Source organism: Numenius arquata, chromosome Z (genome assembly GCF_964106895.1).
Source record: "Numenius arquata chromosome Z, bNumArq3.hap1.1, whole genome shotgun sequence".
Taxonomy (NCBI): domain Eukaryota; kingdom Metazoa; phylum Chordata; class Aves; order Charadriiformes; family Scolopacidae; genus Numenius; species Numenius arquata.
In genome coordinates this window covers 30,784,943-30,812,152 of record NC_133616.1, presented here as the reverse complement: position 1 = coordinate 30,812,152, position 27,210 = coordinate 30,784,943, and the positions used below count along the sequence as shown (strand labels likewise).

Below are 27,210 nucleotides of genomic sequence, written 5' to 3'. Positions count from 1 at the left end.
GAACAGCAGCATTTAAGAAACTAAAGCAAAGAAACATCACAACTTCTATTTGCTATGGGATGGGCAAAAAGGGTATTCTTGCAGACTGGGAGGAAACTATGGAACAAGCACCTCTTCCCTGCAGCCTATAGCCTTGTGTGTACATTGTCATCTTTGCTCCTGTGATCTGATGACAACGTGCCCTCCCTGATGGTGTTTTGCAGAGAATATGCTGCTGTTAGCCCTCCTCCACAACACCTTGAGCATCACCTGCTGTAGGCCATCCTGTAAGAGACAGAAATGCTGCAGAGACCTACCCTAGCAGCCATTAGGGAACACTGTGGCACGTGCAAGGAAGTTGGGTGGAACAGAGACTTTTTGTCTCCGAGGACTTAAAGGTGGGCAGCCTTACTATATACTTTTTGATGGCACCTGACAACCTACTTAAAATTGTTGTGCCTGTCAAGCCCATGGTTACCAGCTAAATGGGAGACTATATGTTGCAATTGAAGTACTCGGGAGAAGGCACTGTATCTTCAGTCACATCTAAAAGACGATAGGCCCTGTCACAGTACAAATAGTAACCATTAATAGGTAAACAGTCGTAAAACTTGTTATCAGATCTAAAACTAAAGTCAAAGGGCAGAAATAATCCATGCAACTTATTCCTCCTCTGAGTTAACTGGAGTTAATACATAGAAAACCTGCAGAAGTGATACAGTCTCATTCTATAAATGACTTTTACCTAACTTGTGGCCATGGTCTCATTTATAACTTATATAGAAAATACTAGTCTCTTGATTTACAGTCTCTTGGTAAACATCAACTTTTGCATCCTTTGAAAACTTGGGGTTTTTTCCAAGTCTAAATGGGAACTCACAAAAAATTGCATTATGCATTAGACAAACATAACTTGCACTCATCTCTGTAACATTTTGAAAAAGTCATGATTCAGTGCTATTTCTGGAGGTGCAATTTTTATTTAGAAAGTCATTATATCTCAGATGATTTTTGAACAGTTAGTCCAAACATAGTGGCTTATGCATAAAACAAAACAACTTTGAAATAAATATGATTATCTAGCAGAGATTAATGCAAAAAAAAAAAAAAAAGACATCCTTCTTGACTATTTATAGAGAAGTTTGCATTTAAGACTAATATATTTCCCTTCTCTCTGCTTGGTTGTCAGAAACCATGTGAATGACGTTTGAAGAATAGCATACATATGCATAAAGTGGGGGGAAAGAAGCTCTTGAACAACTTTGGATCTAGCCTCTAGACAAAACATGAATAAATCCTTAGTATACTGAAGGAATTATAGGAGTGGATGCTAAGGCAATGAACCAAGGCAGCCTAGAAGTTATGCTTCACTGAAATGGAAATAGAAATTTAAATGCATTTAATTTACTGGGACTGTAATATCCATTTATCTATCAAAAGGGTTCTTTGCTGAATAGTCTTCAGAAATATATAATGATCTAATATTATAAACTATATCACTCAGAGCAGTTAAGTTCCCCCTTCTAAGGCTCCACATCTGCAAGGCTTCACCATTGGGCAGGTATAACCTCCTCCATCCCAGACTATTCTACACAGCCAAGGGTCTAGAAAAAGATCAAAAAATATTTTGATGCTTGGCTAAGTTATTCAGATAGCAACTGCTGCTTTTGCAGCTTCACCGGCTACCTTTGCCTTGAAGGAGTAACTAACAAACAGTGCCATCCCCAGGGCTTCTCTTGATGTCAGCTGCCTTCTCTCCACTGAGGTGGAAAGGGATCGGTTTCCTGTTTGGCATCATTTATTGTGCACTGCACTTAGCTATGCATTTGTGCTGGGCAGTGGAGCTGGGCCTGTGCTGGTACACCTTGAGTCCATAGGTCCCACTGAGGTTCCCAACTTAATCCAGTTATTTGTGTATTTTCAATAGGCTGTCAACCCCCAGTAAGCCATAATTCACAACCCTTTTCCAACTTCTTCTAGTATCTAACAGAAGCATTACTACTCTCAAAAATACAATGATACTACCTGTTTCAGTACCGAGCAGAGAAGATGAAACAATGAATACAAGAAAAGCCTTTGCTTTTTTTTAGAATGCAAGGCAGTGACTTTTTAAAACAAAGTATGCATTCAGCAAAACATGTATTCAAAACATCCTCACATAATTTTCACTGACAAGAACTTTTGTCTCTGACCTAGAAGAGGCTGGGTGTTTCGGATAATTCAGTTGTAATCAACTGAGCTCTAAAAGCTGCACGCAATTTCATCTTTAGGAAATTACATACCCACTTAGTACTGTAGCCATATAAAGACCCAGTTTACGAAAGATTTCCCAGTCCTCAACTTCTATTATCTTCCCAGCAACTAAAAACACGATACCAACTGGCATATACCTAGAAAGCAAAAATAAAGTAATTACAATGCATTCTCAGAAATATTGCATGCTTATCACGGAATAACTTCTTGCACAGTATAACTTTTTACAACAGATAGAAGATTTCTTTTTTTCATATTCTATTACACTACTGAAGATTTTATTTAATATTCTGTTATACAACTAACAATTCACTTACAGCAAGACTATATTAAAGGTGAGGTAAAAAGATTAGAAAATCTTTTTTCTAATGTAAATGTAACCCTATGTATAGTCTAACAAGTACTATATGACATATTGTTGCAGAATACACAGAAGGTGTGAAGGGGTGTGGGCTTTGCCCTACTGCAGCAAATATTGATGCATAATCATAAGCTTACTTGGAGGTGGAAGTTTGGAGGGCTGAGACCAATACCTGTGCGTTCTGCAATCACACCCAGCTGGGAAAGGTCTCCTGTGCGTACAGCAGCTGTCCTGCAGCACTGGGGCTGTATGTGGGGCACCCGCACAGAGAGTGATTTCAGTATGTTGGGGTAGTACAGTCATCAGTGTGTTGCTAGATGGAGGGGTCCCCATCCCCCAGTAAACTTACACAAGGGCATGCCTTACAGACATGACTAGCTGCACGGGCTACTGTCTACAGAAAATTCAAGGCAAAGATCAGGACTTATGCTAGCACTAGCTCCACTGCATTCCTTTTGGTACCAGAGAGCAGGCTGTCACAAAGACAAATGGCCACTTCAGAGCTTTGAGTAGTATAAAATTAATTTATAGATTTGCAAATATACAAAATGTATAAATTTAAAAATATGAATGTATAAAGTGTGTGTATGGTATCTCATAAATAAAACAGTACCTTGTCCCTGTGCAAAGCAGGGACTGCTACTTCCTTCTGAGTCCTGAACTCAATGAAACTCATCAAACTTTACTGTACTCTACTCAATGCAACAGCTCACACATCTGTAGAAACACAGGGAGCTTGTAGCCACAACTTCAGGCACATGCAAGACAATGGACAGTCAGCTTATGGGTAGGATCCTGTATTTGTGGTAACTCTCGGGTCTTGTAAGTGCTAATTTGCTGCAGAGTGAAGCAGCCTATTTCATGGGGCTGTAGCTCCACCAGGGACTGAACCAGCTGCCTAGCACAGGACAAGCTGCAGAAACCAATTTACCTTTCTTTAAAGGCAGCAAGAAGTGTGGAACTAAATTCTGGACAGGTTTACTGTTTTACAGGCATTTCAGTGCGCTGAGTGGAAGAAAAATCCATGGAAGGGCCAGATTTGATAAGCTACTGTTTGTGTAAAATATGTGGATATGAGCAGAGTATTGTAGTAAATGGCAGAAGGACATCAAACTCTGGAAAGGATTGTGTGTGCTTATAGTCCAGGTCTTGTAATTGTGACCTGCATGGGCAAAAGCTCTGTGACTAGCCATGAAATTCAATCAAACACTATCAGATGATTTGCTACATTTAAAAGTTGTTTTTCTTGTCTGGGAATACTATGAGAGAATATTGAGAGAATGTTGTCTCACAAAACTTACTAGCAGAAGATGTTTTAAGTTGTATTTTGCATACCATTTTGGATTTTGTTCTGTGCTGTGGCTTGTATAATAATCTACATTTCTAAAGAAACTTAGCTCCAAGGACAGCCATCCAGTGAACATAATGGCTATCAGGGACGAGTGTTCAAGACTGAGAAGGGCATGTGGGTGATAATGCCTCTACAGTCCTCAAATCACTAGTGCACTTCTACTGGTTTGATACAAACGTCTAGCAAGAATGTCTGAAAAACTTGGGTTCATTGTGTACCAATAGGACTGTTTCTTGAGTATATAGTAAGTGGAAGCCCTGTCTCCAGTTTCCTCAAAAGGATAAAATTCTGTAGAAAGAAACTTTCTACCAACCTTTCTTTTAAAGTTATTTGCTGTAAAGCCCTATACAAAAGCAAACACGAAGTATGAGTCTGCTCTTGCCTCTTCAACGACAAAGCACACTTAAAGTAGTTGTTAGAAACGCCAGTATGTCCTTGGACTTACCACATAATTATCTGAACTATTCTCATTGTGGCTTCATTCAGTGCATTGAAAAAATCCACCAGGACTTGTCCTTTCTCTCCCATTTTCCCAATAACAATTCCAAAAACAAGACAAAAGACGATCAACCCCAGCACATTGATGCCGTTGGAATACATGCCCACAATTTTGTATTCTTGAGTTTTGTTCTATAGATTCAAGAGAAAAAAGTTACTATCTGAAAACATAAAATTTACTTTGAAGAGTTCTAAAATGAAAACACATTTTGATCTTTCTTTGAAAAGACAGAGACCTCTTCCTCAGTCACTCGATTCACTTTCTGGCAGTGCCAACTGGGTAAGTTCAGCAATTAAGGTAGAACTAAATTGTCTTTGAAAGCTTTGTATTTTAAAGCCATGCAAGGATTTGACCAAACCCCACCAGGGTATAAAGCATCGCTTATAGACTTCTGACACAAAGTATGGCGAGGTCCTGGTATCTGCAGTCATGCCTTCAATATACTCAAGACTTACTCCCTACTGTGAAGAACAAAACACAGCTGATGTAGAATCCTTCTGATTATTTCTGAGCAACTTGAGGGTTTGTGTCTGGATTTAAGATAAATAGTCCATTGCATAAGAACTGAGACAATGATGTCCAATTTTGCCCCAAGTTTTAAATCCATTGCTCAGCTGAAATCAGTGAAATTGCATAATTTATAGCAGAATTGGATGCACATAACATAAAAATCCTACTAAATAGGTAGGTATTCACACATTCCTCTGTGTTTGTGCAGTGAAGTTCATGTTTGTGTATGAACATATGAAGGAAAGGGTGCAATTCTTCACTACATTGTGCTTCAGGATTTAATTCATGTCTTTTAGTAAAGCTCATGTTCCCATGCTCTTATTGCTATGAGATGAAATTTGGAAGGATTATAATGAAATGTGTATTGATTTGGTACTGTTAATAGTTCTGTGGTCATACTCCATCGAATTCCTTTCGCCCTCTTCTCGAGTGTAATTCTGGGCTTTATAAACCATCAACACCCATAAGCTTTCCACATCTCTACTCAAGAGGCTTGTTAAACCTCTCCTTCCCTTTTCTATCTTTACATTTTTTTTGAAGAGTAACGAACTATAAATTAACAAATGCCTTCCATTGTTTTGTTTTCCATTAAGATTTTATTACGATTTTCCATTCCTTTCTTTTTGCAGTGCTTACAGTTATCTCAATGCTGCTCAAACATCTTGTGCTGATATATATCTAGCCTTTCCAAAGTGACTCTTTTCTTTAATTTATCAGCAAATTGACACTTCATTAGCATATACATTTAATGGAGTATACAAATGGATTATTTTCTCACATTATCTATTATCTTTGGGCTGCTTAATCATCAGTGGAGTCCTCTGGTGTTCTTAAACCTATTTGAAGATACTCATAATCACCTCTAGCATTTACTTACTAAGTTTTGTGCCCTTGCTAAAATCTATCTATACACTAGTTCCTTCTTTTTCTCAATCACTAACCACATCAACTGAATCAAATTTTATCTGTTATTTCTCCCCACTTTACATATCATGAAGGAATACAGCAATAAAGGTCTCACCTCTGAAGCTTCTGCTGTCGTAGCAGTGGTAACAGGTTCTTGAGTACATCTGGAGCCATTTTTATCTATGACAGGTGTAGCTCCAACTTTTTCACGTTTGGTTTTATACTGAAAAAGTTGTTAAAAAAATAGAAGAGCTTATTTAGAAACATGAGGAAACTGAAGAATGGGCAAAGGCATAGCCTTTGCCTACTACAAATAAGGGAAAAATGAACCAGTGATGTGTTGTTGATGACCCTGCTAAAGAACGGGGAAGCATAACAGCACCCAGACAACTGTCCATAAAATCAAGCAGTTACAAATCCTAAGGGGGAACTTGGACCAGAACTGCTGCTGAAGAGTGAGACTGCGACCCCCGGTGGAGTGGAACACCTCCACTGTTGTCTGCTTCCTCCAGGGATTAAGGACGTGTATTCTTTTATATGTTTTTCAAGTCTAGATTACAGCTGTTTTGTTGATACAACAAAGCAAATATTAAGATTTGACCCAATCTGCAGAAGGTCCAGGTGATTAGAAATGGTAAACTAAGCAGTGCAATTATAAAATTGTACTACACTGATTCTGCTTATAGAAATCTGTGCTATTCTGATTATTAATTGTGCTATACTAATCATAATATCCTGTTAAGAAAATAAAGCTTTAATTGTAACTATAATTTAATGCTGTCATCATTCTGCCAAGGATCCCTAAAAGAAACTGTCTGTCCCCTTAGTGTCAGGTGATTGCAATTAACATAAGAGAAAAATAACATGAAGAAGTTTATATACTGGAAATACATTTAGTGCTATGCAGAGCAGGGCACTTAACATCATTTCCTGGGAAAGGTTAACCACTTTACATTCAAACTTCAAATAAACTGGTAGGAAGCTGCTGGGAAAGGCAAAAAAGGGAAGCAGAGAGCATCATAAAAAACAGTTGAGGTATTTACAGATAAAGATGACTGAATCTGAAGTTAATCTGATATATAGAGAACTGTTCCCTATTTAATCTTGCAAATCTCACTTTTTCTGAAAGATGTCTCAAAAAGACTCTAACAATTGGCTGCCTTTTCCTTAAGATGGATCATCAGGTCTGGCAAAGGACATTAGATGTGAGACACATCAGGGTCAGGGCTAAGTTATGCAGATTTCATCAGACACTGAGGGCTTTTAAGAACAAGGAAACAGACGTTCATGACACGGTTACTCTAACTCCGCTTGCCCCAAAAGGAAAAATCTTGTGTTATGCACCACTTGGTTTCTGCACCCAACTCCTAAACACTGTCTTTTTGCAATGGGTAATCAAGGACTTCATACCTGATAACAGAGTACTTATCATAGTGGAAATGAAATCCAGATGCCTTAAAAAAGTCTTTTTATGGGAGATTAATATACTCCTGGGCTTCTCAGAAATAAATCTTACCTGACATAGTTTTTGGAGACATAAAAGAAGAATAATTTGTAGTTAGCAATGAAACCTAGCGTAGCAAAGAGGAATGTTCAAGCTCACCTGTTGAAAACAGGCCTGGACAAGATTTTCCGGGAACATATTCCTGTTAAAAAAGAAACATTAGAGCATACTAAGAACCAGCTGTTTATAAAAACAAAATGATAAAATATGCTGCTTGTGTTCCTTTATCCAGAAAGCAGTGTATTTAGCACCATCAGTCCAAAGAAATTAAGGGTTCATGACTGCCAACAATCAGTTAACTGTTCTCCTACTGCTGAATTTTCAGGCTTAATTTTGAGTATTTGACATTCCTGTTGGTAAGCTACTAAACCCAGTGGCTTTTTTTCCCTGCTTCATCATCTCCATCATTTGCATGAGGAATATAGGACGCACCATTTTTATAGGATTTGTCAAGTATAGGCAGAAAAATAATAATGACTCTTATAAATGCTGTGCTGGAAGAATCAGGTATTTGGTGTACTCTACTGTTGTTTTAAATTCAGAAATTGACCTTTGCTGATGGAAGATTCCCGTGTGTTACTCCAGGGTCAAGAACCATTTTCACACATGGAAAAACTAGGAAATTAGATCAGAATCAGTGCAATCCAGTTGTGTGCCTCCTTTCCAAACAGCAATTGCAGATTCAACCAATTGCAGGAAAAAGCATTAATTAGATATTTATTGAATACCCAGTCCAGTGCAGAAAATGGCAGCTTATATATTGAAGCAGAAGTCTTTATCTCCCTTCCAGATCTTTCACAAACTCCTGCCTTTATTTTTTCAAGTTTTTGAAGCAAAATTTCTTCAAAGGGAAGAGTAGTTTGTACAAGCCCAGGAATTTCCTTAATCTTTACAAGACTGTCTTGGATTTGGATCTTAAATCTGATGACTATGAGTAAGTAGGAAAAGTAACTATAATTCCTTTAAAAGAAAATTTCGGATCTCAAACTCCTAATTCACAGTCTTACATTTGTTTACAAGGAGTTGACCTATAAACTGCAGCAAAAACGACTCTGAATTACAATTCATACCACTTCTTACTACAAAAAGACTTTTTTGTGCATGAAACTACATCAGCCCTGTGAATACATGTGGAAACGTTCATGTGGAAGTTACTGGTGACAGACTGCATCGGGTTTTGTAACAGTTTGCACAGTTCCCCTCATTGATTCCTGGGCAAGTGACCATGAGGAATGAGATGAGCCATCCAAGAAGCTGCCATTCTGGTGACGGACAGGCAGGAAGGGACAGAGGCTGGGAAGAGCTGTGGATTGTTGAACACAGGGCTGTGGGGTTGAGGACTGTTAACTATCTCACATACAAATCTCAGAGAAATCAAATTATTTGCAAAGAGGTCTACCTTGATCTGTGCTGGGGCAGAGAGGCCCCAGATGACAGCAAGCATTTGCTATTAAATGGAACAGTGACTTTTTCAAGGCGAATACACACACACACACACATATATATATCTGTCTATGTGTGTGTGTATGTTTTACAAATGTCAAAGAACTATATATCTGGAGTTGCATCTGCAAATGCCGGTCACATTTCCTGAAATGCAAAATGCTGAGAAAGCCAATTTTAGATATGTGGATGTTGATTCTCACATGACAGATTAAGTAGAAATTCTACAGAAATAAAACAGTGGGAAGGAATAGTGGCACATAACAGAGACTAATTGCAGCTAGAGAAAAAAATAATCCACAGAAACATTTTTGAGGGAACTACTTAGCCACTATGGGAGATGCAGCCCTTTTTTATGATTTTTTTCCTAATTCCTTAAATGTGTTAGCTCTGAAAACCTGCTCAGGTCTTCTGCAGACTTTTCTAGGGGTTTCCTTCTTCTAAGCATTTTAAGTATCTATTATTTTCCAGGATGCTGATGGGGAAAGACTCATTATAAGGTTGCCATAGATATTGGTGATGGAGCAAACTTGTTGACAGTGCAACCCTAAGAAAACTTTGCATACTGGGTCTGTTACTCTGCGTCCTGCCTTGAGGAGAGGAAGCAGGTGGTTGTCTATGCTGGATGACACAGAAGCTGCCAGTCAGTAACCCGCCAACCATTCAATCCTCTCTGCATATTTCCTTCATGCTAGGTAAATCTTGCATTTTGGTTTCTGTGGAGGAGGGATTTTTTGTTGTCATTGGTTTATTAACCAGAGTCTATGGTGTAAAGAGATTTTTTTTTTAACAAATGGCTTTGAATACACTCTAAAATGTCTAACCTGTTGGAATACAAGTTGTTTTCTCCTTACCCAAAAAACACTAGAAAGAATTTTTATTGTATTACACATCAGAGCTTTATTTCTATTAGTTTGGTCTTCTGCAAAAAGGGTATGGAAACTAAATATGAAAACCTCACCTGATCAGATCCAGCATGGCATCAACAGTACTGACTTCTGGGGTACTGCCCACTCTGTCAATCTCGTTTGCTTTTTGAGGCACTCCAGGTTTAATGGTCACAACTAAGAAAATCCCTGCAGAAGGAGAACCAGAAGAAAAGCTCACAGTGCAAGCAGAGGCATTGCTGCATCCTGACTCAGTGTGTCCCACGTAGGTAAATTCTTAATGACCTGAACTCACTAAATGTTTTCCTTGGGTGCTCATGCAGGGCTGTTCAGAAAAGAGAAGTCTATAGGTGGTGTCCTTAAATGTGTGGGTTCACCCAGTATGGGAGCTACTTGTGGCCTTGCCACTGGACTTGGGCACCCTAAGCTTTGATTTCGCATGTATGGTACTAAATCACTACTGCTCACCAAGAGGGTAAATTACGGCAGCTGGGCTTCAGCTGAAGTGTTCTGCAACTTTTGCATGGTGGTAGATATTTTGAATTTCTATTTACCTTTTCCCTTATGCAGCTCTTCTTGTTACTAGCTTTCAGACATGAATACACGTGCATTGTCCTGTCACCCCAAAGTACAACAGGATGTTTTGATAAAGTTAGCAATAAAGTTACATAAGAGAAGGGCTTCAGAAACAGACTGAAATAAAAAAAAAAATATGGGGAAAAAATACTAGTTCTGAACTTTTGAATACTGAAATAAATGACCAATTTTCCATTTACTTTAGTGACTTCATTTTAGGTGTTTTTACTATTCTATGACATACTAGGCATTTCCCAGTGTATGTTTTTACTTTTTTTTTTTTCTCCCTCAAATCCAAACAAAGCTAAAGCAAATGAAACTACTAAATCTCAGTGTAGGGAGCAAGAGGCATTTAGATGACACTGCAATCAGCCAGGAACAAGGCCTTCTAGTGACAGGTGTAAATAAAAGCAGAACTGAATTTGTGTAACTCCACACAATGAAACCAGTAATATCATAGTATCACAGAATAACTTAGAATAACAGGGACCTCTGGAGATTGCCTGGTTTAACCCCTCTCTCAGGGTAGAGAGAATTTCAAAGTTAGGTACATATTGATGCTAGCCTTTATTAAGTTTCCTCGCTATGCATTCGAAGAAAATTCCCAGAGAGATGAGATAGCCTAAATGGTCTAACCACCGTGATATATTATTCTCAATGATACTACCTCTAGAAATTAATCTGGCTTTATAAGTCTGTGTTTCCTCTCCTATGAAGTCAGGCTGAGAGAGTTGGGGGTGTTCAGCCTGGAGAAGAGAAGGCTCCGGGGAGACCTTATAGCAGCCTTCCAGTACCTGAAGGGAGCCGACAGGAGAGCCGGAGAGGGACTCTTCATCAGGGAGCGGAGCAATAAGACAAGGGGTAATGGTTTTAAACTGGAAGAGGGTAGATTTAGATTAGATATCAGGAAGAAATTCTGTACTGTGAGGGTAGTGAGGCACCGGAACAGGTTGCCCAGAGAAGTTGTGGATGCCCCATCCCTGGAGGTGTTCAAGCCAGGCTGGATGGGGCTTTGAGCAAGCTTCCTGGTCTAGTGGGAGGTGTCCCTGCCCATGGCAGGGGGTTGGAACTTGATGATCTTTAAGGTCCTTTCCAACCTGAACCATTCTATGATTCTATGTGATTCTTTTTCTATTGTTAAATACTGCTTTGCTTTACAAGTAGGCAACATATGACATACATTTTGTCCTTCAAATAAATATATGTTTCTTTTTAATGGGTGATATCTAGGCACAGTATTCACCCAGGCTTAACAAAATACAAAGATAAGCCACAAACTACATGACATCTGATAGAGTAGGGTTTAATTTTATTTCTTATTTAAGAAGGCAGGCTGAAGATGTTTGTTTAAGGAAATAAGGAAGATTTCATGGTTGCGTGTAGAAAATGAACCTTCTGCAAGAGTAGATGTGGACCTCAGACAAGCAGGAGTGGAGCCTGGCAGTGACAGAGGGGACAAAACCCTTTTAGGAAGGAAATGAGATGATAATGAAAGCAATATTTTCAGTTATTCTTTCAGGTGAGACACATTATACATTCTCGTATCTCAGAATTAGCAACAATCTATCAATTTGCTCTTGAGGAAATTCACTTTGTAGTTAAGGCTGGCCTTTGATGGTCATTCACCTTTCCCAACGCTGGTCACCGTTTACCTAAGCACACAGCTCCTAATCTTCCCTGAGCTGAAATGTATGGCAAAATTGCCTGCGGATTCTTATTGGATGTGAGTACAGCCCTGCTGTGAACAGTGGGACTGACTTCTCCCTGTATCTGGCGACAAGTTTCCCAAGATGTTTGGTATGATTCCAGTCTCTTCCCCCCATCCTGTTTTGGGAAATTAGTAACGTCACAGTGCTGTATATTTGTAATTAGGTGATGCTGAAGATTTTAAAAGTTACAGTATCACAGAGTACCTAGTATTACGGCAATGACTGTAGTGCAGAAATAATATACAACTGCTCGCAAACCAATCTTCCCAGAAACGCTGGAATCCAAGGCAGCAACACCTGCAAAAGAACCACAAAACCAAAATGCCAAAAATCAGTCCTAGAAGAAAGATTTTATTTTTGTAGAGACAATTATTTATTGTTTCTTATTTCTATGCAGGAAGTTTTTCCTTTTTCAAGATATTTCAAAATACCTAATTGTCAGTTGCACTTCTGAAAAATATCTGTAGCAGACCAACATATTTGCTTCTGCTTCTTTGCACAAACCTGGTTTCCCTAGGTTTTTCTAGGAAAAAGAGAATTGACCTCTTCTGATTCCCTGATGTTGGTGATTAATGAGACTTCTTTGGTTTATGAAAGCATGTTACAATTTATTTCCATATTCACTTGAATTATAGCTTCACTTTCTTCACATCTGTAACATTTTGGCTTTAAAACTAAAAGGCATGGGAAGGGAGCTGCTGTGGGCTGTTACCCCAGGTTGCTCAAAGGCACAGACAGACAAGGATCATTACTGGTGGGGTCATCTTCATTAGCAGGTTTATGTAGGTTTTTTTTGATTGAAGCTTTTCTAAAGCCTGAGCTTTCCCCACTCCTCTGCCTGTATCTGCCATTGCCAAGAATTGAGGGCAGTTTTTGTTAATAAAGGTGGGAAAAGTGCTGAGGCAGGTGTTATACTGAGGTCAACTTAACTCCTGGCAGGAATATTATATCAAACTACTCATGAAGTATTTTTTAATTGTTTAAAAGATTTACTGTTATATCTGTACACATACAATTCAGTAACCAGGGTAAAATGAGCACAGTGACTGTAAAACTTGACTGTCTATAACCCTGCTAGTTAATAATTCACTGCTATCTCTTTATTATACATTTGTGATTATATTTTTACGTTTATTGAGTCAGATCATCAAAGACTGGCCAGATTCCCTTGTATAGCAAAGCAAAAATACCACAAGGGTATTCAACCTCAGAGAAGCATGACTTTGTAGGAAAAAAAAAAAAAAAAAAAAGAAGTTTCAAAAACTAAGGAAGAAAAATCAAAAGATCTTTCTCACACAAATGTAACTTATTGATCTTTGAGCTCAAAAAGGATCTTAGCAAGCATACTTTAACCATGTGTTGATGTCTCTTTCCGAAGGTATATTAACAGCAGTAACAACTTGTGCCTAGATCATTCATATAATGCCTTACTTGTTCTGTTAATTGTTATTCACATGCAAACAGTACTGGGAGGTGAGAATGAAGGTTATTTTATTTCATCTTCTATTTGATTATTTTGGGGTCTTCCATGGGACAGCACATCACTGCACTCACTATAGAAGAACTATATATACATGCAGAAATCATGATTTAAAGACTATCTCGCTTGTACAGCAATTAATGATAGTAAAAGAACTATTCATATGGCAAAGGAATAGAGACGATTTCACAGAAAAAAACAATGCCACAGCTATTACAGCAGGCTGTCAGTACTAAGGATATTGTTTGAGGCACAAACAATGGAATGGACGCAGAACCTAGGCCATCATTTCTATTTCCCACCTTGGGAACTGGGAAAATTCAGGTAGAAAGGAGGACTCTTGCATTGTTGTGGGCTCAGCTATGGAAATTATGGCAGTAAGAATTCTAGAGAATGGATAGTACTAAATAATGGGTGCCGTGGACAATAGAAGAGCTGGTTTCAAAGGCTGTCAATGTTGAAACTTTACATCATATTTTTAAAAGAGAGCAAACTGGAATTGCCTAAGTTCCATATCTTTTAATTAGAAATCACAGAATTTTACTCTAAACCCTATTGTATCAACTGTCAGTAGTGGTTAGACAGACAGTGGAGGTTAGATAATAATCTTTGCATGGGATGGAGAGTTTCACAAAGCTTGCCTTAAGATTTTTTTGCCTGAGAGCCTTGCTGACTCAGCCAAGAGCCTAATAACCATGCAAGATTATTTCCCTGGAGTACTCAGTTATAAAGATTCTACAATTAGTATGACATGAAGTTCCTGTGACATTCATTCTGCTTGCTCCAACTGAAATCCCTTTGCAAACTGTTGTGTTCACTGGAGTTACAGAGGTATAATTAAGGGCAAACTTTACCCCTGTATTTTTAAACTGGATAATGATCTTGTTAGTGAGTGAGCTGTGCTAGAATCCAGCTTGTGCTTCCACTGTCACGTTGGTGCTGCTTTGCTAGTAGCTATAAAAAACTCAAATCAGTCAGACAGACATGACTGAATAAGTACGAGTACGCTCTGAGGATGACAGGGTGTGGGGTTTTTGTTTTTGTTTTAAACTGCTGTACCCTGAAACAAAACTGCATTCAGGATTACACTTCTATTTAGAGAATGAAGTAGCATTCACTACAAATGTCACAGACACAGGTTTGCATGGGGTGCTTTATCGTGCTAAGCTGCTCTTTTTCATGTTTGACAGCTACGCAGAGGAAAATACTATACATAAAAAAATAGATTTCCCTTCAGATATATCTTACTTTCACTAGTGAGCAATGGGTAATATATTACAGTTGATACCTACTGGCCTTCTTCTCAAGCCAATTGAAAATAAAATTTCCTTTGAAATAACATCATGGCTTTATAATTTCTTTGGACATAACTGAAAAAGTTAATGGAAGGTGTATTAAACAAACCATACAACTAATGCTGATCTCGGTTCATAGGAAAACTTATTTCTCAGACTAAGACGGCACACATGCTGCTCAAAATGGAAACCCTGCAGTGTTGTAAATGAAGATAAGATCACAAAAGCAGTGTAATAAAGCTTAGGTATCTACTGTGGATTACCACTAAACTTCTACAGCTATTTTATTTGCTCTTTCCCTCCCACAGCCTATCCCCAAGTTTTAAATTGTTTAAACAGGTTTGAGCAGATAAACTGTAAATGTAGTCTACCGTACAGAACTTATACAGGCATCATGGATTCTCCTCCATCCCTGGGCATTTCAGAACTTAAGTATTTCAGATCAGTTTCTTAAATTTTCCTACAAGACATGTTCTAATTCAGCTACAGCCACTGAAGCATAGAATGCAATTCTGTGGCTGTGATGCACAAGACTTACGGGAGATGATCACAAAAGACGCCAACTGGCGTTAAAATCTGTTAATCTATCTACCTCTCTGCAGAACAGAGTTAAGGTTTTACCATCTGAAGCCAAATTTAGGAATCAATTGCCTAGTATTCTGCAATTCAGCTTCCATGTTTTCTACGTTATGGTCTCAAAGTCGAAGCTCCTTGTACTGTTTTTCTCCTTTTGCACAATTTTCTCTAATTTGCAACACGTGCACTTGTAAAAGAATAAAAACGGGAACAGTCAGTGAAATGAAGTCTCTCACATCTTCTCTTTCTTGTCGAGGGAACTCAAAACCCTACCAAAATTAAATGCTGTACTGCATATGCACCACTTTTTAAATTATTTTATTTTTTATTTTTTTTTTAGGAAATGATGGGATGATAACTATTAAGACTGACGTTAATAAATTTGTTTGACAAAGTATTAGAAGGCATCAAAGCACAACAGGGATGAGGATAGTACAGGACCCTCAACAGAACAGAAAAGGCACATACTTCTGGGTAAGTATTTAAATGCTGGGCGAAAACAGAAAACTCTAATCCAGTTGTTCCTCAGATTGCTATAACTTTTTTTATTCTACATATGGTCTTTTTTTACTTGACTCTTTTGGTTAGTATTCCCAGGAAGCCTACCAATTTAATTTTCTTTCATTTTTATTTTTATAGCTGTTATTTTTGCTCCATTACTAGAGGATTCCCAGGACTTTCCTTTAAAAAAAATAAGCAGAAAGGAGGATAATATTGTGAAACTTGCAAAAAATCAGAAGTGGCAAAATGGAATGACAACAACTGACCAGTTTAATCCTGTGTTGTGCTCAACTACTGTTTTTCACATGTGGAATACACTGTGTTGCCAAAGTTAGAGAAAGACATAGCTTCTACAACTATTACTTTAGAACTCGTGTCTACCTGATTAAGTGCATCAAACTTAGAGTCGTTTTAAGAGTGAATGACAGCACCATTAGTCATCTGCAACTTTTGAAGGTTCTCTGAAATTTCTTTCAAAATCTTGTTTTGTTGCATACATTTCAGCTGCTTCCCTGAAATGCTGTTGTATAAAGCTACTTTATCTAAATGAACAGTCTGATTTAAACAAAACCGAGACTAAATACAAAACATGGTGTTCCACAATTTTTTACCAGTAGCCATTGATGGAAGCATGAATCATTCCTTCAGTTTCTCACAGACTGATATATGAATATCAGAATATGAAACTTTAGTATAATACAAGGTTGCAACTTCACTAAAGACCAATATTTACTTCTCTCTTTTCTCTCTGATAAGAGTAACATTTTTTTTCCATTTTGGTTTCACAGGGGAACAGAGAATGTTCTTAAACAAGGCTGTAATTTTGAAAGTGCTGGAAATGCTACAATGAAGTAATGAAAAATCACTGAAATGTATGTTTCAATGGTACTGATGCTGTTGAAGCCTGATGCAAATCCAGGAATTTGATTTTATAAACTTTTTGTGACAAACATTTGTCTCTTTGACTTGCTGCTTAGAAAGGTTCTGGAATGTTCTGAACACAAACCTGTCCTCAGGTTTTCTTTCCTTGTCATCTCTTCTGCCACTAATGACAACCCCACCCACATCTAATACAGGAGTGTCTCTGCTCAACTGCCAACAGAGTCAATCTCTTTCACTGCTTGCATGTTGGTCTACACCTTTCTTATTGTTTCCTAGTACATACAATAAGATTCTCAATGATTTCTATACTCCCCTTTTAGCTTTCAAAAACGAAAGTATAACTGATGCATAACATTTCAGGTAAAAGAAAACAAGCAGCTAATAAAAAACACTCTGCATGTATTGGAGTCAAGTTAACCAAATTCATAGTCATTGCCACTCCCAAATGCCACCTGAAATTTGAACTATGCACAGGTTTTTGTTGAGTAAAAATCCAGCTGAGATCTTTCAAACTCTGCACTAGTGCGCCACTGAAACTGCTGTGGAAAAGTGTAATTATGTGTCTCTGCATCAGATAAAGCACTGTGGACTTTGTAACAAATCCTAGAGCAACCTGGCTTCACATTCCTGATGTCTGAGGCGTTTATTCGGAAAATAGGGAATTCCTATTCTTTTCCTCCCCTGACACCGGAGCAGTGGAAAACGTCATCAACTTGCTACATTGCCCTGTAGCAATTTCAAACTAGTTGTAAGGAAGTATCATTCATCGCACTCGTAACTAGATCACAGACTGTGCTGTCTTTCGAGTGTTGCTGAGGCCAAGAGCTGAGAAGGAGGCAGAGCTATAGAACCTGTACAGAAGTCATAGAAATATCCAAAATCACAGCGGTTAATATAACCTGAACGATAAAGAACCCAGTTGTTCCAGTTTATAGCAATATCAAGTTACTAGATTAGACTGAAACATCTGCAATGTGAAATTATTCTGCATCTGGATACTATAAGGTTTATTTATTGTTCTCTGAAGCTGGCCATAAACACAGACTTAAGAGGTAATGGCAGTTCCTAAGGAGCAACGTATAAAGTCAGGCAAACAAATGAAGTACATGTCAATATTAGTCTTTCCATTTTATTTAATGGAGCACGGGAGAAGGGATCACAGTGCATTACTAAAACTTTCAAAGATGTTGAAAAGTTACTACCCCATTAGCTCCTCCTCCAATCTTGTTTCTGCCTGTGGGAATGACCTACGCTTCTCACATAAAATAGGAATTTAACACTGGTATCAACAGTTAGGAACCTCATAATAAAATCCACTACAGAACTACATTTTTATACAGGGGGGAGTGGATAGCCGAGTGACCGACTAGAGTTGCTATCATCACAGAAAAATTACCAATGCTTGAGAGATCTACTGTCTGGGGTAGGACACTTGCTCTGTACCACAGGTACCAAAACAGGTCAAAACCTGAAACAGTGTGATCCATGAATAATAAATCTTTTCTTCTCTCAGAGAAGTGTACAGTTGGGATAAATATTTTAAACTGAAACAAGCAAATCAGTGCCCAATATGATTAAAAGTCAAGTAAAGAAAATGGTCTCTGTACAAGATGACATTGCACTATGTTGTGTCATTTGTATCAGGGTTTACTTTGGAGGCCATTACAAATGAACATGTGTCCAATGGCTTTGGCACAAGGTATAACACTGTAATTCTAGAGTTATTCACTGTCCTTCATTAATCTGGTGGTCCTGTGAAGTCTGGGAGTGAAAAAGGTTGCACTAAGGACTGGAAACAATCACAGGGCTCTTCTGATTTCCAGTGATTATCATCCTACTGGTTCCCTAGGGGACAACACCTACATCCTTAGAGCTGTCATACTGTTCTACAGAGGTGTACCAACTGAGCACAAGGGTTTATGCTCCCAGGTGTTCTTTTTCAATACATATGAGAGACTACATCTACAATTTAGTGCTGTGATTGACTCTGTTCAGCAGCAACAATCATACCTAGACACCTTGGCACTTTGTTTTTGCTGCTCTACAAATTTCAATGTCATCATCAAGCGTATCTCCTGCAGTACTTCTTAGCTGTTCTCAAAGTTTCTGAAGATTGGCAAAAGCTGATGGGATCCATTTCTTTCACCATGTCACTTCACCTGCATGACAAATTGATCATTAAGACCAATCAGCAAAAGGCTGGGCTACTTACCTGCCTTTGCCAATGCTGCTATGCTTGTTGACCAAGACATGAGTTTTCTCTGTACAAAGATTAATGCCACTTAGATCAATCTGCTCAGAGCAGGCAGCTCCTAGCACTGGTGACAGGTTCTTCTCCTTAGGTGTGATGCAGAGCCAGAGGAAAGAGTTTGGCTCAAGGGCCTCCCATGCCCACACAACTGCCAGCCATGTCATAGCTTTCTCAATGAGTTTTATGAGCTAATCACATTTCTAAGGAGAAACGACTGAAGTATGGCACACTTCAACTGTACACAATTCTCTCAGAGTTCTGATACTTAATTGCAACACAAGTTCCTGCAGAGTAGAATGCTATGGCTTTTACACCTTCTTATGTATAACAAGATGTTGATTCAAGGACAAAATGCAGTTCTAAAACTGCTCCAAACTGCCATCAGCCTTATTGCTTTAACTGAGGAATTTCTACAGATGCTAGAGGCATCACTAAAGAATTCTCAGCTTCTCCCAAGCATACATGTTTTAATCCTTTCCTTCCACCTTGGCTTTTCTGGTTGCAATGTGCAGTAACTAGATTATAGAAGTGATACAATGGACAGCCAGGATATCCTATCTGCAAATAGGACAAGGGGTAATGGCTTTAAACTAAAAGAGTGAAGATTCAGACTACATATAAAGAAGAAATTTTTCACTATGAGGGTGGTGAAAAACTGGCACAGGTTGCCCAGAGAGGTGGTAGATGCCCCATCCCTGGAAGCAGTCAAGGTCAGGTTGGACAGGGCTCTGGGCAACCTGATCTAGTTGAAGATGTCCCTGCTCATTGCAGGGAGGTTGGACTAGATGACCTTGAAGGTCCCTTCCAACCCAGACTCTTCTATGATTCTATAAAAATTTTTACAGAATGTTGCAACAGACATATGAAAATAGAAAAGCATAGGAGAATCTTGAAATGCACACAGAGAATTTCAGCAAGCAATCCTTCTAAGAGGACCACAGTGTTTTATATAAAAATACTAGCGTTGTTTTATTGCCAGGGGTGCGCTATGTTATGTGTTGTTGCAAAAATATAAGATTTACTTTTTGAAAAATACTAGGGGGACAAAAAGAAGGAATGAAGCAGTGCAGACACAGTGCCCTTGATAAATGGATAGCTGTCTGAAATGCATGAAGTTACTTGGCTTTAAAAGATGGAGCTGGGAGTGTTTCTAATTTAAGACATGAGCAGTATCAAAATTTCAACTGCACCTGGCTATGGTATGACCTCTCCATTCTAATTTGTTTTTTGGAATGTCGTTTACCTCTTACTAACCATTCTCATTTCATCCTCCAATCATCACAGAGCAGTTGGTGAAGTCCCAACAGCAATCTTTCTTAGAGGCAAGTGACCATTATGTCACTTACAAAAAGTATGTTGCCATACATTTTTTCCTACTTGCAATGGGAAACACTGCTAATATTAAAACAATATTTGGCTTTTATCTTCAGAACTGACACATGATTTTTGCTTGAGGAACTGAATAACAAATTCTAGCTCCAGTGTTTACTTGTGTAGCAAATTTATCATTTATTTTCTTATTCCTCTATGTGTCTAAGAGAATTCAAATTTGCATTCTTGTTCCATGGGCTACTGCCAGCTCTAATCAGCTACTGCCAGAAAAGGAAGGAATCTCACACATACAAGATTAGATTTCATCCTATTTCCCTGTAAATTTTGTTATTGTTTGACAGTTGGGTGATGGAAACGTGGGAAAGTTTCCTTTTCACAACAGCATCAAAGAATCACAGAATGGTAGGGGCTGGAAGGGACCTTTGGAGATCATATAGTCCAACCCCCCTGCCAAAGCAGGTTCACTTAGAGCAGGCTGGACAGGAACACATCCAGGCAGGTTTTGAATATCTCCAGGGAAGGAGGCTCCACAACCTCTCTTGGCAGGGAAAGGTATTCTCTGCTGTCCTATGAATTTGGCACAGTTCATAAACATGAAGTCGGGTTTGGAGAGATCTTTGTGCTCAAAATGCCTGGCATCACCTATGCATTTTCCTTGTAACTTATCAGTCCACAGCAATTCTTCCTAAACAAGGATACAGGTTAGAGTCACGCTCCCTGAGACTCAGAAAGGGTATGAATAGACTAAATATTAAATTCACCAACTAATCTGAACTTTTTTCACCCATCTTGTGGTGATGTGGCTATATCCATTTTGGACATGTGTTTTTGCAAGGGAAGTCCACCACTACCTCTTCAATTCCTGCGTGAAAAATGCTCTTCTCAGGTCTCATGAAAAGGAAGAGTATCCAAGCCAACAGTCCTCTGTCCTTTTGTCCTTGGCCCAGTATTTCATTTTGTCATTGGCCTATGCTCACCTTTTGAAGGGAAAACCATGCTGTATTCACTCCAGACAATAAGAGCTGCAGGGGGAATGACTGTAACACTGGTGAAATCACAGCTTATACTTTATAGAAGTTGTCTTTGACTCATATGTGATTTTTCCCTCTTCCATTCCAGAATCTGAGCCTTTTCTCTCCTATTCTGCCCTTTTAGTTGGAATGATCTTGTCATACCAGTTTACCCTGACTGTGATTAATCTCCTGAAAGGTCACTTTCCTTATACTGCCCCTGAAATCTAAGTTCACAAATAAGGTTGAACAGGAATTCCTGTTGTTTCCTTCCCAGGGCTGATCAGTGAATCTTTTCCTCTTTTTGCCTTTGCTCTGTGGAACTCTGTAGGGAATGCAGTACTGCATCCCTTGCATACGAACAAGACTGTCAGGACCAAACAAGGAACTCACTACTGTCTACTAATACTGCCCACATTCAGGACTTCACTCAGCACGACTCTATGTATGACTTCACCATTCAGCTGAGACACAGGACTCAGATGCTGCTATCTGTTATTACCTGTAGATCATTCTCAACCACCTTTTTCACTTGATAAGCATCTCATATAATTTTATTTTTCCCTCCTGCTTACTGTGTCACGGGGCTCTGAATTATCTTTTCTGTCTAGTCTTCCACTAGCTAACTGAATGACGTACATAGCTAAGTCTCATTAGAAGGATAGTTCTGAGTCAGATGTTGGCTGAGAAGATCAGGTAATGAAGAAGCTATGCCAAATGGAAGGTGCAAAGACACTGTGAATATGCAGTCTCTCAAATGAGATTTTTGGTGACCTACCACCTCTGTCTTTAGTTTTTGTGATTAGAATTCTTCTATTCCTATTCTGATTTTTAATTATTTTTTTAAAGCAAACTAAAGCATGGAATGCAATAATAGTTATAAAGAATATTCCAAATACTGAAAGAGGATGTCCTGGATTATTTAGGATGGGGTTGAAAAAGCAACTGTTATGAACCTTCCTAAATACCAGACAGAAAAGTAGGAATAAATGGGAGATGAATAGCTTATGGCAATGAAAGGGATGAAATCATTATAAAATGGAAGGAAGTTCAGATAAGATGTAAAGAAAATAAATTTCTGACCCTGGATATCAGTTTGCTAAGGGACTGTTGTGCTGCTCTATAGGTAGTTGGCACAATCAGCATCGCAGCATTGTATTATGATCTTTCCCTAGAGAGAGTTTATTGGAATACATGCATAGAAAGAATGTATTTAGTACTGCCTTCCATTCCTCTTATTTGCAAACAGTATCACTTGTAGGAAAATTTTAATTTTCCTCTAGAAAGCTCTTAAAGGTTATATAATCTCAAGTTAATGTTTTTTCAGGAGTTATGATGTTCCTTGGGTGGAATATAATAAGAGCTTATAAGGAGTGAAGATGACACATCAATCTGCCAAGATGGACAGCCTAGCAAGATTCACAACAGATATCAGATTCAGTTCATGGATGTAGCAGAAATATAGCTTCTGTACTGCTGCAGGTGAAATATGTATGGAGTGAATACAGAAAACCTGGAGTACTGAAAGTACTTGATTTACCTCAAAATTGTTGGTGGTAAAATATATAGGTGACAAGTTTTTGCTGCCAGACTCTTAAAAAGAAAACATGACATTACATTTTTTTAATTGATCATGGTGTTCACATACAGGTAAATGGAATAAAAAAGTGAATGCAATCTTTATATATTGCGGAATTGTTGTTTACATCCTGAGCTCCAGAACAGAAGAGCAGGACACTCACTCACTTCAGACCCATCCACAGTGGTGCCACCAGCAGCCCCTAGTGATATGGCTGGGACAGGAGGCAGGGAATGCCAATGCTGCAGAATGGCTGTTGTGTTGGGGCTTTGCCCTTGAGAGCTGCTGGTAATCATGCTCCATGAACCAGAGGTGCACTTCAAAGTTTTATTGCTATAATTTAAAACCTTAAATAATGTAGGGGCTTTCTCAGTTGCATAAGGTCAACTGATATTGATGGGAAGGGAGTAGTTGACTGTGACAGAAGTAATCTGAAGAGAACGGGCACAAAGCCTTGTCCATTAATAGCCCATGACTCTGCAGTCCTCCCCGCCTCAATGATTGCACATGGACAGTGGGGACAGGACCTCCAGCATCTCTCAGTACAACTGTTGGCAAAACTCATTAACAGTAGTGTAACATTTTCTGTCCCTTGCACAATGCACATGATACAAAGGGACAAGGTGAGTTTCCTGCCTCAGCCCAGGTAACTAGGTTACTAATGCTATACAATGGACCTGCATTATCAGAGGTTCTTGTAACTTCAGAAACATAGAAAAGCAAGAGAAGAACACACAGATATCCCAAGAGACAGTCTCTGAGCATGTTAAGTTAGATCAGGGACTCCCTAAGGTGTGGAAGCTAGTGTACCTGCTAGTGGTGCACAGGGCCTGTTAAGGATGCCTCAGTCACAGACCATCTCTCAATAGCTGCGCTTCTTGGACTTGTAGAAATGGAAACTGCTGATGCAGGTACCACCCTGGGAATGGTGATACCAAAGGAAAATTGATTTGGAAGCCCTGTACTTGACTTTTTCTCATTGCATTCTAGCTCTTTTGTCTCTCATTTTGTACATTTTGTCTCCATTCACCAAACTCAGTGGCACTGTGATAAAGCAAACTAGTAGCTTCCCAAACATAGATCCAAGGTAGGAAATTGACTTTTTAGTTTTGGACATTGGAAAAGAACAAATAACCTATTCGAGATACCCATCCATCAGCTACGATTCAACATCCTCTTTCTACAGGGAAAGCAATGGTCTCTACAAATGGGAAAAGTCATATAGCCCAGGTACTTCACTGGGACATTTTTCTGTCTCATGCAGTTGTAATAGGTCACTGTCAACTAAAATAAGCCAGATTTGTTGTGCAATCTTTATTCTTTATCTTAATCTCTTTTGAGTAATGTGTGACATCTTTTAACCCAAAACATGATGCAGAAAACAGAACGGACATGATCGCTACAGAGCTAAGATCTCTGGCATTTATGGATAACCCCGGAAACATCATCAAAGAAAGGTCATTTATCAGACATGTGATGCCAGCTTTTACGGGAATTTTTTGACAGAAAACATTCTAGCCCTAAAAAAAGACCTCCACATCATGGTCCTTGGCTTGTAGTTTGAAAATCAATAATATCTTTGCACTATGAGCAAGAAGTGCAAATCAAAGACTGTGCAGTTGGTACTGAGAAAGGTGGAACTGACAGGATGCTTCAGACAGAACTGCAGCAGTAATAAAAGCAGGCCCGCAAGTAAAGGAATAGTTTATTTCTATAGTCATGGAAACCTAGTGGTTGGAGAGTCGTCAGACCCACAGCAAGGCACATATTGTGTTTATAGCTCATATACAACTGCCCCCAGAAAAGCAATTGATACTGTCTTTTTTTTTACTGTTCTGAGGTATGCTGTGTGCAACCTACAAATACCTCGTCAATTGCTTTAAGGAATTTTGGTGTTCCCCATAGCTGACCCTGCACAAATTCACGAGCCAGGAAACTCCCATGCATCTGTTCTAGCCTCTTTGGAGCTGCCTGTGAAGATCAGAAGTGTCAGAAACATAAGGAAAATCTTCGTTAATGTTTTGTCAGGGAGAAAAGACAAGAAATGAGGGAGAGGTTATTGCAGAACTTAAAACAGATGTTAAATAGGTGATAAAATCATGAGAACTGAGAAATGGACCTGCTGAGTTACGTGTGACAACTTTTAACCCAAAACATGATGCAGAAAACAGAACGGACATGATCGCTACAGAGCTAAGATCTCTGGCATTTATGGATAACCCCGGAAACATCATCAAAGAAAGGTCATTTATCAGACATGTGATGCCAGCTTTTATGGGAATTTTTTGACAGAAAACATTCTAGCCTTAAAAAAAGACCTCCACATCATGGTCCTTGGCTTGTAGTTTGAAAATCAATAAGACAAGCAGTCTGAATAACCCCAGTTTAGAAGGACTGATTGAAGAGAGATGGGAAACAGAGCCACGGCACTTTGGTAGTATTTGGAGGTCTGGGAGTGTTTGGTAAGATACAGATCTCCTGACCCTAGCTACTAACATAGGACTTGGGTGCAGGAAAGAGGCCAGACACTTTGAGTTGATTAGTTAGCTCCAGCCTGGGCATTCAAGTTTCTCCAGCTTGTACCCAAGTACAGGGGAACAATTGTCCGGGGAACAGTTGTCTCCAGCCTAAGTCCTGTTGCAATCCAGACAGAAAACATATTTGCAAACATTTACTGCCATTACATACCCTGGTAATCTCAGTCCATGAAAAAGAAGGCTAAAAGTGATTAAAGGGGACTAGTCTGCTCAGTATGCGGATGTGATTAAATATACTGCATGACTCTAGGGAATTTCCATTCTCTGAATGAAATTAGAGTTGTGAGTTTCCAAGACTTTCAAAGACATTTTATAGGCTTTTAAGTACTCCCAGAATTATTAGATTTAAGTCTCATAACTCCCAGGAAGCACACAAGAGTTTCCTCCCAATTCTTTCTCCCTACTGGGCATCCAAAAATAATATATTTTTGGTATTTGCCTAACCATTTCTTCTTTTAGAGCATTACTTCAAAGTGGATTTGGGGTGTGGAGTATTACTCTCAGTACCTGTGTAGTTCTGGATGACATAGCAATTATCTTGAGTAAATCTCTAGGTTTTTGATTTTCATTTTCAATTTTCCCATGACACCACAGCAGGAAACAGAAAATACAAATAATTCCTTCACATGAATGATGCATTAGTGTACTATTAGCTAATTTGAGGGATAGAAATATCTATCCCTCTATGTTCTCTTGTGGAGAGCCAAAAGAGTAGATGTTTTGAACTGAATTGTCACTGGTGGGCTTATGGGTCAAAGTAATTTAAACTTACATCTGCCATCCATTAAAATAATTATGAGAAGAGAACAATTAAAATACAGCTCTGAAGTTGACTAAGAATAACTTAAAAGAGCATGGCCCTACTCAGACTCTTCTGTCTCGGTCCTATTAACCATCCTTTTCAAATTTTTCCAAATAAAAAAACGCTTAGTGCTTATATTAGATTTTACTAGATTACGGTTCAGCCTCCAGGTAGGACAACAGAAAAATTCCCCAAATTGCAACTCTTATGCTATGTAAAATAAGTATGTAAACAATGCCTTCTCTCTGTACACTCTGAGGAACTGAATTTGCGAAGGAAAACCACATTCTACAAAGTCCTCCATTTAACTAACGAAAGAGAATTTCGCTTTTTCAATGTGAAAATAGATTAAATGTGTTCTTACTCTAACTGAAGAAGTCAGTGAGAGTTTTTCCACTAAGACAAGATTTCCCCCAACAAATTAAAATGACTAATAGTTTAAATTTTGCAGAAACTCCTGGAATCTCAAGAATTGATTTCTACCACCACTGTCTTTGATGTGGGCTTGATTTACATCAAATCCGAATGGACAAGAGTCTGGTCACGGGACATGTATTTGTACATAGCTCACTGTCTCTAAAGCATATGTATGAGTTGATGTCTTTCAGGATGTGACGCTACCTTTTAAGACATTCTAACCCTAAAAAAGAAAACTACAGATTGTATTTTCAATAATTTCCTGAGGCTGGTCAAACACGTTGCCTTGAGAGGTTGTGGAGTCTCCAAGCTTGAAGATATTCAAAACCTGACTGGACATGATCCAGGATAACCTGCTCTAGCTGACCCTGCTTGACCAGGGAGGGTTGGACTAGATGGTCTCAGGAGGTCCCTTCCAGCCTAAACCATTCTGTCTGACTCTGTGTGAAAGAGGAAAAATAACTAGTGTGCTTTATGATTATACGCAGGCCGACTTATTCAATTCAAATGTGCATTTCTGATGCTTGGAAGGTTACCAGACTTCTTCTAGAAGAGGAAAAACATCTCATC

General features: G+C 38.8%; 1 protein-coding gene across 1 annotated transcript in view; it reads right to left on the bottom strand.

Moving 5' to 3' along the window:
• The window catches only part of SLC1A1 (solute carrier family 1 member 1), a 52,099-nt gene that overhangs the window by 7,267 nt on the left and 17,622 nt on the right, over positions 1-27,210 (bottom strand). Inside the window, exons 3-8 of the mRNA XM_074166841.1 lie at positions 12,183-12,275; positions 9,768-9,882; positions 7,463-7,505; positions 5,975-6,082; positions 4,390-4,574; positions 2,262-2,369 (exon numbers count right to left, since the gene is read on the bottom strand). Coding sequence (XP_074022942.1) covers positions 2,262-2,369; positions 4,390-4,574; positions 5,975-6,082; positions 7,463-7,505; positions 9,768-9,882; positions 12,183-12,275 — 652 coding nt within the window. The remainder of the gene's footprint in view (positions 1-2,261; positions 2,370-4,389; positions 4,575-5,974; positions 6,083-7,462; positions 7,506-9,767; positions 9,883-12,182; positions 12,276-27,210) is intronic.